Source organism: Apteryx rowi, unplaced genomic scaffold (assembly GCF_003343035.1).
Source record: "Apteryx rowi isolate R43461 unplaced genomic scaffold, aptRow1 scaffold_128, whole genome shotgun sequence".
NCBI lineage: Eukaryota > Metazoa > Chordata > Aves > Apterygiformes > Apterygidae > Apteryx > Apteryx rowi.
Genome location: NW_020447508.1, coordinates 601365 through 614400, shown reverse-complemented (window position 1 = coordinate 614400; position 13036 = coordinate 601365). Strand labels below are relative to the sequence as shown.

At 38.9% G+C, this 13036-nt stretch overlaps 1 protein-coding gene across 1 annotated transcript in view; it reads right to left on the bottom strand.

Annotated features, from left to right (window-relative positions):
• Window positions 1-1642: 1642 nt before the first annotated feature.
• KIF16B (kinesin family member 16B) overlaps window positions 1643-13036 on the bottom strand; it is a gene marked incomplete at its 5' end in the record, with an annotated part of 126166 nt that continues 114772 nt past the window's right edge. The window contains one exon of the mRNA XM_026055955.1: window positions 1643-2917. Within this exon, the coding sequence (XP_025911740.1) occupies window positions 2759-2917 (159 nt within the window). The remainder of the gene's footprint in view (window positions 2918-13036) is intronic.

The window sequence follows — 13036 nt, the reverse complement described above, 5'->3', positions numbered from 1 at the left end:
AACTTGATGACATTTTAAATGGAGTGATTAATCAGCCTTTACTTTGTTATTTGCAATAACGCTGCAGGCCAGATAAACTAGCCAACATAAATTAGCCACCCTATTGGCAGATTTATACCACCAGAGCATCTGGTCCTCTCTGAATTAATTCATACTGTAGACAAGAACTGAGTACTAGTCTTTTTTTAAATGCATGTGAAAAATATGGATACTCATATTTTTCATTTGAGTTTAACCCTCTGTCCAGTTGTGYGTTTTTTTAAAAACAAACTCACCAAACCCAAAGTAACATGAAGCATGTGGCTTACTTCTAGGAGTCCTGCATGCTCAACCCTTCCTGCAGGCATGCATTTTCCATGCGGCACAACAGTTTCACTTGATGGGTTCTGCATTGCTTGCCATGGGAAAGCGCTTAGCTGACCGCTTGGCACCACTGACGTTTTTTCAGCTAGGAAATTTGCAGAAACTGGGTTTGCACAGCAGATAAAGCAGCCTGCCATTTTTTTGCCCTACCAGATGCTTTCATAGAAATGGCACACAGGAAATAATGCTCTAAAGACAGTAATGCAAAACTCCTTTTTTGAACTCTTTAACATTAATTCTTCATCATATTGTATTGCAATGGGATGGGAGTGGGAGCAGGCCAACAGAGAGAAGGAAAGAATGATAAGACTCTGGTTTTGAAGGGAGATTTAGGGTTGGAGTTCCCATGCTGATGTGCATACCAGCAATACCATGCCCAGTTTCTGCCTCTATGGATGYACTCATATGGGCCATCAGGGTAACCATAAGCAAATGAAGCTACCAATGTTAATGTGTGCAGCAACAACAAACTCCAATTATCCAGCTTACCAGTGGCAACCCAGCAAGTACCCAACCTTGACTTTTTGATTCAGGAAGCAAGAGCAAAGCCAAATGGCAGGCTGGAGAAGGGAACGATGGACTGGAAATGAGGGCACAGGGGAGAGAACGGAGAGGTGCAATACAAGTACAGGGCAGAGTAAGAAAGGTGAGGTCAGGTCCCTGTGGGTGACGAAGGGTAGGTGAAGTTAGCATGCCAGTGCAGAAGCGGATGAGGGAAGCTGGGAATCCAGGGAGCAAAATTAGTTTGGGAATCAAGAGGTTTGGTTGGAATTCTTAGCTTGAAAACTTGGTTCCCAACTTAAGGTATTAAGATGCCCAAGTCCCAAGAGGAAGATATTTAAAAGGTGTTCAGATACAGTCAGACATATCTAAAGGCATTCAAGTCTGCCCTGGTATCATTGCTGATAATAGAATTTTGGTGGTTTAGGAATTTTCCCTTAACATTCATTTTCACTGAAATGCATCAAAATCACCAAAATACTCCCCCAAACTAATAGAAAATCATTGTAATATATATTTTTTTTAATTAGAAATGCTTAGTGTAGGAGGTTAGGCTTACTAATTGAACCCAAATGTCTTTATTCATCACATTAAATGTAAAAACATTATTGTCTCTATAATTTGGGCCATGAAACTACTACCACTGTTGTCAGGTTAGGTTTTAATAATCATTTTCGACAACACGAAATAGTTTGATTACTAAGACCTACCAGAGCCAAGTGATGGCAACTCACAAACAATGCTTAATATTCCTAACAAATGGCACACAAAACCCACACTTCATTATGCATTTTAATACCTGAAAGTTGTTTGATTCTGATTTTTATACAACCAATTATACATAAACATGTACATGTACCCAATTACAGTCACAGTGTATATATTTTTTTGGATCCACAGCAATAAAAAATGAGTTCTATCTGTATATACATGTGCAATTACGAATGAGTTCTGAGTAATTTTAAAGAACTGTTAGTAAAATCCTGTAAATTTTAAATGATGCGAATAAAACTCAGGTATTACAGTGTTATGCTATTGTGAAGAAGCTATTTTTCAAAAAAAAATGCAGCACTTTGCATTAGGCTTATGCATAGCTCTGAGCTCTGAACAGTGCACAGTATCCAGTTACATTCTAAGTAATTAGAAAATGTGAAAAAATGCTGACYGCACTCTTCAGTAACTATTGCTTCCTTTACTGTTTAATTAATGGCMAGTGCTTCATTCTGATTCAAAATAATCACGTGTGGAAGACTTTTATAGGGTTTAAATTATATTCTTTCTGTTGTACATATTTTGTAAACATTCAAGTCACCGAGGCCCTTTAATTCTGAGGAGAACTATACAGTCAAATAGATAAAATTTATCTCCAGAGAAAAAAACAAACAACAGTGGAGTATGAGCATGACCTTAAATGCCACAGTATGCTATAAGGAAATGAAACAGAAAATGTTCTTCAAGGAATAGCGTGGAGAGAAACGGAAAGGAAACTGGGCTGCTCCACAATCTCTGTCATATGATTACATAGCCACAGTAAACTGGAGACGCTCTTGCACGATCATAGCAAATTGTCTGAGCAAATGTAAAGGAAGTACTCCCACTAACGAGTGGCTGCAAACACAGCCTAAGAGTCAGAATTTTTGTAYGTTATTAACAGCGCAAATCAGAAAAAAGTCTGTACACCCCATGCCAGTAAAATGCAGGCACTAATATGAGAACTGGTAGAGAACAGAGGCTAGTGTCAGGACGTATCTGTCGTCAACTGGAGAAGTTCTGATGAAACTTTGCAGGCACGGAAGAAGATACCTTTTCTTCTCCCCCTCCATTTCTCTCACACCACGAAGGGAAGGCACCACTTTGACTGTGCTCCTCTGGCATAAGGGGCCTGGCACAAAAGTTAGCTGGTCCCATGACTGCTATAGTCAAAAACACCTTTCCTGAAGAAGGGAGAGAATTCACAAATGGTATGCTTTGATAGAGTCAGCCCCACTTTATCAATGTGCAGTGGAGATGATGGAGATTCCAGCAATGCAGAGAAAAAGCTCYGGAGGTATTTCTGTGGAAAGAAATGCAAAATGTCATAAGGTTTTCTTGATTGTATCGGTTACAACCACTTTGAAGAATTAAATGAACGGCAGTATAAGAAAAAATCCCCACAGACAGTGAAAAGTGCTTAAAATGACCAACAGCATTTAAACCCATCTATAAAACAGGTCTCCTGAAATGTCTGTATTAAGATCATAAAGGCAAAACAGAAAGGAAACATTTCCCACTTTCTTCCCCTGCCAAGCTTAGTAACTGTTTTATTCTATACTCAGGTAATGCTCTCTGTTAATCATGACCTACTAATACTACCATCCAGCATTACCAAATACTGTACCAGGGGCAAACCTCAACCTGTTCTGCAGKAATTTCACTAACTATGGACACAAAAAGACTTCAGAAATCTTTTCCTCATCAAGGCTCTACAACCATTACATTGAAAAGGATTTGTTTTGACCAAGGCCATCCGCACAAACATTGCACAGATTCACTATTATCTCAGAACTTAAGGGCATCTTCTCACTGGATTGCCCTCTAAACTCTTAAAAAAAAAAAAAAAAGTCTGTCACAGAACAAGCATTCCAGTTCCCAAAAGGTAACATTTACCAACCGCTGTGCAACTTGCATCCATTTGTGTCTAGAGAAATTGTGACAGAAGTATATTAACACAAAGTTAGTTTTCAAAAAACTGATAGGATTTCCTTCACATATGGGTTGAATTATTACAGTCATTTAGCATGATTTAATTAGTCATGTTTACAACTTTTGAATGAAACATGGTAGATAAAATGTTGATAAGGCAGCTGCAAGGGAAATCTCATCTAGAATGCTGGGATAAAGTCCTTTGCTCTGCGACAGAATAGACAGAAGAAAGATAACTCCAGAAATTACACACTAATCTTGGATTCAGGGCAAATATAACTACAAGGTAAAACAGTACAATATACTATGAAGAACATGAGGTTTAGTTGAATGCAGCAACTTTTGGATCATGAAAGTGKTTCTTTCAGGAAGCAGGTCCTTTGAATGACTCTTCTCAAGGAGAAATTTTCCATAATATAACAACCTGTTATATATTTAAGTGCCTCGGAAACCAGCTGTATTAATATCACAGAAAGCAGGATAACAACAACAAAAAAAGGCAGCTGGCACATAAGCTATTCTCTTGGCAGGATTGGTGGAATTTCTTTTTTATTCAGATCTCCCACAGGTTGTATTAATGTTCATGAAAAAAAATTCATTACAAAAATGCCTTCAAGATGAATTCCAACAGACTAAGAGGTAATTTAAAGCAAGCAACAGATGTCATGTCAACATTTGTCATAATTAGTTCACAAAGCAGGGTCCTTTAAAAAAGTCCCAATCCAGTAATGCCTGAAGGATGAATATGGTAGAGAATCAAATGCAAAACATAGCATACTGTTAGAGTTTTAGCACTGTACTGAAAAGTTACTGCAGTAATTTCACTTTATGGCAACTGAAGGCTCAAAGACACCAAAATTTCTCGCCAGAGACATTATAAGACCAACTGCATTCACCTTGGTATGTATGGCCAGATAATTGACTGTCAAGCCTTTCCTGTAGAGTCATTATTCATTGCTTTGGCATGATAGTTCAAAAGGCAGCACAAAAAATCCTTCTGCTGTAAGCATACACTTATCTGACATATAAGCACTAGGAACAGCAGGTATACTTATTTTCCCAGATCTGAGCAGGAGTTGCTCAGTGAACACTACAGATTCTCTGAACATGAGAAAGGTATCTGGGAAAATGGCAACAATCAGACCCTACCACTTTTTGATGAAATTCATTTTGTATGAAGGTTTCTAGCCATATGGCTTGCCATCATGCGCTCTTCATCAACCATCTCTGAGCAAATTAGCCCTGCTTTAAATCACATATCTGCATTTGCCCTTGTTTGCAATGCTGATGCCTTAGCACAACACATGGCCAATGTGCCCTTCACATAAAGAAGCTGCTGCTTCAATGAAATTACAGCTCCTCTGCCCAGATATGCTGGCCAGGAGTTAAGTCTCACAGTGAGGGAAACAGATTGATGGCAGAACTCTTTGTTCACACCGTACTGCATACGCCTCTATTAAAGAGCTGTGGCTGAGCAGTAAGGAGGAAGGTTGCTTTGTCCGGTCTGCTGCAATGTGGGCCAAGTGGAAAAATCTGGTAGGAGGAAAGAAAGACTGTCCCCTCTCTGTGCGTGCTCTGTGGAAAGCAGCTTCCTGAATTTGATGGATGAACACGATGGGATGGACAGGGAATGGGATTCACAGCAAGCAGGGAGAGGGGCAGGAGCACATCAACACCAAGCRCCAGAAGCGACAAAGAGAAAACTTTCTTAGAGATACAGAAGGGATTTGGCATGGACTTTGTTGTAACCGAAGAAGCCATTGGAAGCTGCTAGACTGGGAGAAAGGCTAGATGAAAGGATCTTCTCTGCCAGGACCGAGTGGGCAGGGGAGAGTTGTTTCAAAGCTTTTATTTTACATTCGTCTCAAGCAGCAGATATGATTTTTCTCTATTTACAGAATTGTATTGTTATTTGTGCTCCATTAAAACTAGGTGGGAAGCATTCTGGTATCTTTTGGTGTGCTCCCTTTAAAAAAAGAAATTTAGCAACTAGCTCAGGATGCCCTCACAGAAACATATCCAAATTTCGTATGAAATTAGCATTGTGACTCCCTACTTGCACTTTACCAACAGCATCTAAATCCTTGTCCCAGGTATACAAAACCTACTTTTGCTAGGTTGAATGATTAACTTTGAAAGAAAAAGAGTAGATGACTGCTACAAATATTCTCAAAGACATGTCTTTATTACTTGTTTCCTTTATTAGCTTTTCAAAACTATATTCATTTGTTCTGAATTATTTAGTCTAGTAATCAGTGTTCTTCAAAATGCACTTATRAGTTTCATTTTATTACTAGTGTTCAACCTATTACATTGCTGGTTTGCTGGAAAAAAGCCTAATTATAAATTTGTAGATGTCTTAATGTGAGGGCATATGACCCTGACATTGTAACAGGAATGTAAAACTGGGAACTTTAAAACTGATAGAGTAATTACTTGGTTTAAATATACATTCAGGAAGACCAGTTTATGGAATGGAATAGTCCTGGCACATAGAAAGTTTTTGAAGATGGAAAACCAGGTTAAAATACCTTAAAACTCTGTCCAAAACAGGAAAGTCAATGTTTTTGCCCTCTTGGCATACATCATTACCTTCATGGCCTTTAACTTTAAATCTGACAGCTATATCTGCAAGTTTTAACTTTACATTCCAAGTGCTTGGAAACGAAATAAGACCGGAGAAAGCTTGGTAAGGCTCAAAGCATTTTCTTCACTTATTCAGTTGAGTAGCTTTTCCTCCATTTTTGTTATCTGAATGGCAGAATGGTAACCATTTAAAAAGTTATTAAAAATTATATTAATAGGGTTCACTTCTTCAGCAGTAGGCCAGTGTTCATCTTGTGTGTAATCCATAAGCACAGCAAAGTCATTCTAATGATTTTTGCACTACTTTGTGATGTACGGAACTCACAATTTCATACATTTTAACATAAATCCATAACTTAATTTAAAGTTATTAAAGTTATTACAATCAAAAAGCTTTCTGGAATGTGAAATCCTTTCAATATCATCCTTTCAATTGTGACATATTAAAGGGGAATCCAGTTCAATGACATTGTTCCCATAATCTATTACAAACAGTGACAGCCTCGGAGACCAATAGCACAGCTTAGAAAGAATTGGATTTTTCATTAAACTTTGGTTTGCTTAAGAACTCATCAACTCTGGTACTTCTAGAAAGTGAAAAAACTTTTAGAGCTTGCTCTCCCCTACTATTGTTTCTAGTAACTTTTTCAAAAAAGGCAGTATTTTAAATTCTTTAAATATAACACTTCACAACTGGCATAATAAATATTGTGCACTAATATTTGAAGGAGCTGAAAGCACCACAAGCTTTAAGGAGATAAGCCCTGCCAGGCTTGGGTATTTTTGAAACAATAGCCTCTTTCCCCTCTCTCCTTTCTTTTAACACCTGCACATCAGTTTGACAGTTAAAAGCTTTGCCACAAGGTCACAGAACGTCATCAGTGGCAGAGGCAGGAATAATTAACTTGCTCATCTAACTTTCAGCATTGGCTCCTCTCTTACTTTAATATATATGCTGGTTTCCCTCAGCACCAATCACATAATTATTGCGTTGACTAGTGTTAAATGCTGCAAGCTTTAAATCAAATCTTGATTTGAATTATTCATAGAGCAAAGCATATGCAGGTATCAACAGCTGTTTTCTATAGGATAGGTATTTGATTACCAAAAAAAAAAAAAAAAAAAAAAGGCCAGATTGAAATATATTCCCTGGCTCTGAAAAAAGACATTATGCTGCAATTAGTCCCCCTGATTTCAAAGGGAATATTTGCAAAGTAAGATATTTCCAAGGAAGAATCTAGCCCAAAATAAGCAGACAGGCAGGAATATGTTTAGCTTCCAATCTGTGATCACAAAAAAAAGGATCTGCTTAGAAGACAAAGCATGCAAAAGGAGCCCACYATAACTTCAGAGATCACAGGGTATCTCCTGCTTTTGCCTCCTAGAAATAAATTGTTAGGCATATGCAAAGGAAAATGAATATTTGGGGACCCTTTCCCAAATTAACCAATTTTCTCTATTTTAGTCCWTTCCATGGTGTTTTGAAAAATATGACTTTCAGGGTGGTTTGCAGATATGAAACACTAGATAAATGCCAGCTATCATCACTAACAACAGCCTCTGCTGAGGCAAAAAGCCTAATTTGAATGACACTCTGACAGGAGGTGGTGCCTCACAGAGACTTCAGGTTGGCCGAGAGCCCAGTCTGGGGTTATCCTATATAACAAATCTGAAGAGAAAATTCCCAACAAAAACAGGATGCAAACTTCTCATCAGTTCTGCTTCTTCCAGTGGCCTTGTTTTTTTTCATACTGGCAAAGTTCAAAGGGAATTAATCCTCCATAAAGGGAGGTATGCTGTGGGTATGACCAGTGATAACATACAGGGAGAGTGGAACAAAGTAATCCTGAGGAAGCATCGAGGCAAAGAACTGCAAGCTCAGCTAGCTCGGCATCCTTCAGGACACAGACCACATCGTAACCACCACACAGGAAAGGATTATCTGGGCCAGSAGTGGGGGACAGGGAAAGCTGTTAGCCAGAATATAGGAAGTTTCAGTATAAACTGAGTTCCAAGGGATGAGGTCTTCTCGTGCCAAATATCCTAACATTATCTCACGCAGCTTGAGGCATTTTGTTCAGCCAGTGAGTCTCTGCAGGCTGCCTCTGCAGTCTACAAGAATAGCTCAATCCTCCAGGTCACAATTCAGTGCATCCAAGTTAAGCTTCTACCTTGTGTCTTCCACTAAAACAATCTCTCCTTGCCTTTGAAACCTAGTGAAGCTAACTGGCTAGCTAGGTATGAATAATTGCCAGCATAATGCTCTGATAGATCTCTTAAAAGTCGTTTCAGATCCATTTCTGGATTTGTTAAATATGAGCAATCAGGGAAAGAACTGGCAGAAAGCAAAAATATAAGAAAATGAGGTGGCAYTGGAGTATAAACAACACAAATATGGGGACCATACACAGTCTATTACTAATATCCTCACCTCCAACCATTCAATAATTGGATTCAGATTAACTCTCCACTCACCAGATATAGCTAGCTCATGAACATTTTGATCTTCTCGTTTTTTTTTTTTTTTAAAGAAAGCATGAGGTTTCAATTCTTTTCCCCAAAACCTTGACATATATTGCTAGATACCATAAAGTAGTTCTGAGTAAAATATGTGAGCATGACAGAATGTGATATTCAATACCTCCAGTTATATTTCAGGCCCCTCAGAAGGTAGCCAGTGTCCCTTCTGTATCTGTACACATTTACCTCCTGCACACACCCTTAGGTCATTATGTGCAGCTGTGATTTCGCAAGGATGAGAAAAAGACTTAGTGCCTGGGAGACTACCTTGTGCCAAAAGGATCTTATTTCTGTGAAATATCTAAGGAGAAAGTTTCTAAGGTTATGACACGATCATCTAGGCCAGCATCTTTTGCAGGAAGACCAGGAGGGCTGAATTCTCCTTATAAAAAAAAATACAGTATTAGATAGGCGTTGTCMAAGTTGTGTAAAGCTTCCTTAAAGAGTCAGAGGTAATAAATGCCTCAGGAATGTATCCATCCCATATGTATCAGAGACCTTGTTCTAGTCTCACACAATCTGTGGAGGCACAAGGATTTTTAAGGAGAACAAGGAAAGACTTGCACATGCTTGCAAATGGCAAGGCACAACTGTGTTAGTCATAATATTAAAGGGAGGGTTCTCTGCTTCATATTGACAGGCATTAATTAGGTTCAGGGCTGGATTAACTGGCTTCACATTAYACAAGCAAAGAATAAAGGAATGATTCTTTTTAATCAAACCCTTCCTGTTCACTTTGATTAGGCCTAATCAGAGGCAAGACTGTTTACAGATAATTCCTAGTAGTCACTAAAATCAAGAACTTCACAATCAGTATCACCTTATCCTATGTTTGCATGTCTTATAAGCACACATATAACTCCACCACATGTACACCAACAATTTCCCTCCAAAACAAATTCTACATATAGCCAYATACAACACACATCACTAGCTCTTCCGGAGCACACCTAGGTTAAACTTTTAGCTACAACAGGATGTAAATTCCTCTTTSTCTGACTTTGAGGGCACTAATGTGCTATTATTAATGGGGGAAAGAAAACCCTCAAGTATAGGAACGAGAACAAGAAYTGCTGAGGAAGAAGCAGACAAAAAGCCCTTCCTGGGGAACAGAGTATTCGCTGCAGAACAGGCAGCAGGGTTCAGCTGCCTCTGCAGTAGGCTGGCTATGTTTCCTAAGACACCAGTATTTATGGGTTTCCCTTAGCAAAAATAGTAAGAGTATAGCAAATTAAGCTAATTTTGTTTAAGACGCCAGCAAATATCTTGCCAATGTGAACTCTTAACTTGTTAGAGCCAACCTGTTTGTTAAGGAACTGGACAGAAAAGGATTAGACTGAAAGTTCCTACCAAAAATGTAATTTAGCTCTTTTGTTACTGAACAGATTTACCCATACTGCTCCCAAATGTTAACATGGCCATAACTGCTGAATCCACAAAAATATGATTTTACTGTGATAGCAAAGAACTGAGCCTTCACTTAAATTGAAGTTGCAAAACTGAGCTATGGAGGCTTGTGTTCTGGGCTGCTGTAAGTCACTGCAGTGTCACCAACGCTGCAGCAATCTGTATCTGTGGTGGACTTAACCCAAAGCTGAGAGAGAGGCAGGAATGCTACACACACACACACTCCTTTGGATATGTTTAGAGGAATCTATGTGACTTAGAAACTAGGCTGGTAAAAATCGAGCTCTTTAAGAARCTGAATTCCATTAGAAAAACAGGACATAGATTCTTAGGCCCCTTGGGAAATTCTCCCTACCTTTTTATGCATGCTGTATTGCAAATTCCTTGAATCAGGGTTATGGTTTTCTCAATAGCTATAGAGGTGACAGCATTACCACTACATCCCCGAAAGTGCTTGAGTCCCACTAAAATTTAATTTTACCCAGGGTGGTATTGAAATTTATTTGAATTCGTACACCTCTTTGAATTTTTATAACATACAAGCATTCTGAGAGATGCCAGTTATGATTCAAGGTGAAATTGCTCTCCTCGGTTTTCAAAATCCAAACTATTCATTATAGCTATTTAGAGCATTTTTCTGTGCAAGTCTAATGGCATGAGCACATTATGTTGAATTACTATTATGCTGCATCAATTGAATTAACTTCTGAAGTCAGTCTACATCCCAAATTACAATCTTATTCTGCCTGAAATTCATTTAAAATCCACAGGACTTAATATTTCTTACAATGTCTGCATGTTAAAAGCTTATATTCATTGGCTTTAAGTAGCTCCAATGAAAAGTGAATTGTAGTCTGGTGGAGAGAAAAAAAAAAAGCCAGCAAGAAGTATGATTTACTGTTGCTCTATCAGTTTGAGTCTTCTTCTGGAAGTAAATGGCCATATTAAAAAAGATCAAAACAGACCTGACTAGTGAAGGAAATCAGTCTTTTCTCCAGAGCACAAGTCAAAACAAGTCCTGTCAAAACCTATTTAGAAAGAACAAAAGAATTGAATTTACCATGCATCCCTGGGCCAGCAGCGACGGCATGTCATCTGCTGCAGTGGCCTTGGCAAGCAGCTACCAAAGCACTCGCCATGCATCACCCTCAACTTCYTTTGGTAAAATCAAATGCTGGAAGATAACTGATATGCCTGTTTTGAAAAGGGATAGCATTGAGTTCAACCCAGTGTCCTTGGCTGAGCACTCTTTATTCATCTACTCACATCTGAATGTACAGAGCCATTACTGGAGACGGATAACGGTGCACAACTACAAGACTTGATTTGTAGGAGGATGTTGAAGAATTTATACTGAACTGACAGCAAAACATATTATGATGTGGAGCTAAACTATGAGTTCAAATTATATGCTGTCACATATTCTGAACTTATTAAACCAGRATAAACATACCTTATTTTTCTGATATTCTAACATCTCTAAAAAGACAAGATAAAAACCCTCTGAACTGCACATCCTATGTAATTCTTAATTTGTAATGGAGACAAAAAAATTACCATGGAAGATCCAGTTTTTGAGGTAGAGACCTGAGGTTACACATTGAAGAAAGAAACTTCAACATTAGGGCAAAGGGGTATATATATATATATATATATATAGTACATAAAAGATACCTCAAGCAAACTTTGCAGACCAGGGTTTCAGACCTTGATGTTGAATGAGCCACTGAGTTTGAGCAAATTGGATCAAGGGGCTGCTTACACTTACCCTTCCTTTCACATCTAGTAGCCTGTTGGAATAGAGCTTGAACTGAACTCTTCTAGAAACAATCCCAGGCTTTTACTTCTTCTAAACTATCACCTTTCTCTCCTATTGCTATTATAAGAGTACAGTGTCTTGTATTTGCTGTGGGCCTGGCTGAGATTCTATGGTATTTAATCAAAGTAATATTTTATTGATATGGGATCAACTGCTGATGTATGCAAAATTAATTTTAGATATTCACTTTTTGAAGCCAACATGGCCTTGCACACAAGGCAGCACCACCCAAAAAAGGATGAAATCCTTTATTGCTGAGAGCTGCTACAACTCTTGAGGGCTTCCACTTCCAAGAAGAAAGGCCAGGTGCCTTGGGCAGTCCTAGGGATGCACTGAAGGCCATGAATCTGGCACAGGAAATTGCTCTCAAATAGCTAACTGCAAAGGTTTTATTGTCTGTACACAAGTCAAGACTTCAGTGTCGTTACAAAGTAGCTGTTAGTTTTGTTTTAAATCATTTTTAAACAGTAACTAGAAGTTATGAAAGGCMCTGGGTGCAAACTAACTATACCTAATTCAGACAATTATCTTTGACATGGATTTCATATATTTGATATTCACAGCTCCTCCACCCCCAACAATTCGCTTTTTGTGGAAGGGTCTATGCTCTTTCTTCCTGTGCTCCCATTACATCCCCATTCCTCAACTGAGAAATTAAAATCATCACTCTAAGGTGTTGCAGTTTTGTAGTTCAGACTAGGGGTATGAAACAATCTTCTCCAGGATTATTAGACACTGAAATTTGCAGCAGGAAAGATGGAGGGGAAAGATGGGGGAAAGGGAGAGTTATAGAGACAGGGTAGTTGACAAAATGCGGCTCAAGTCAGGATGCCTCCAGCAGGTGCATGCAGCCAGGGAAGTGYGCATGGTACATGACTATGGAGGATCCTCTTGCACCCCTCCTGGGAAACCTCCATGCTCGATCACCTCTCTGCAATGCCTGTACACCAATGCATGCAGCATGGGGAATAAACAGGAAGAACTAGAAATCTGTGTGCGGTCACAGGGCCATGATCTCATTGCCATTACAGAGACATGGTGGGATAGCTYGCATGACTGAAATGCTGTCATGGATGGCTAYGTGCTTTTTAGGAAAGACAGGCCAGGGAAGTGAGGTGGTGGAGTTGCTCTTTATGTGAGAGAGCAACTGGAATGTAT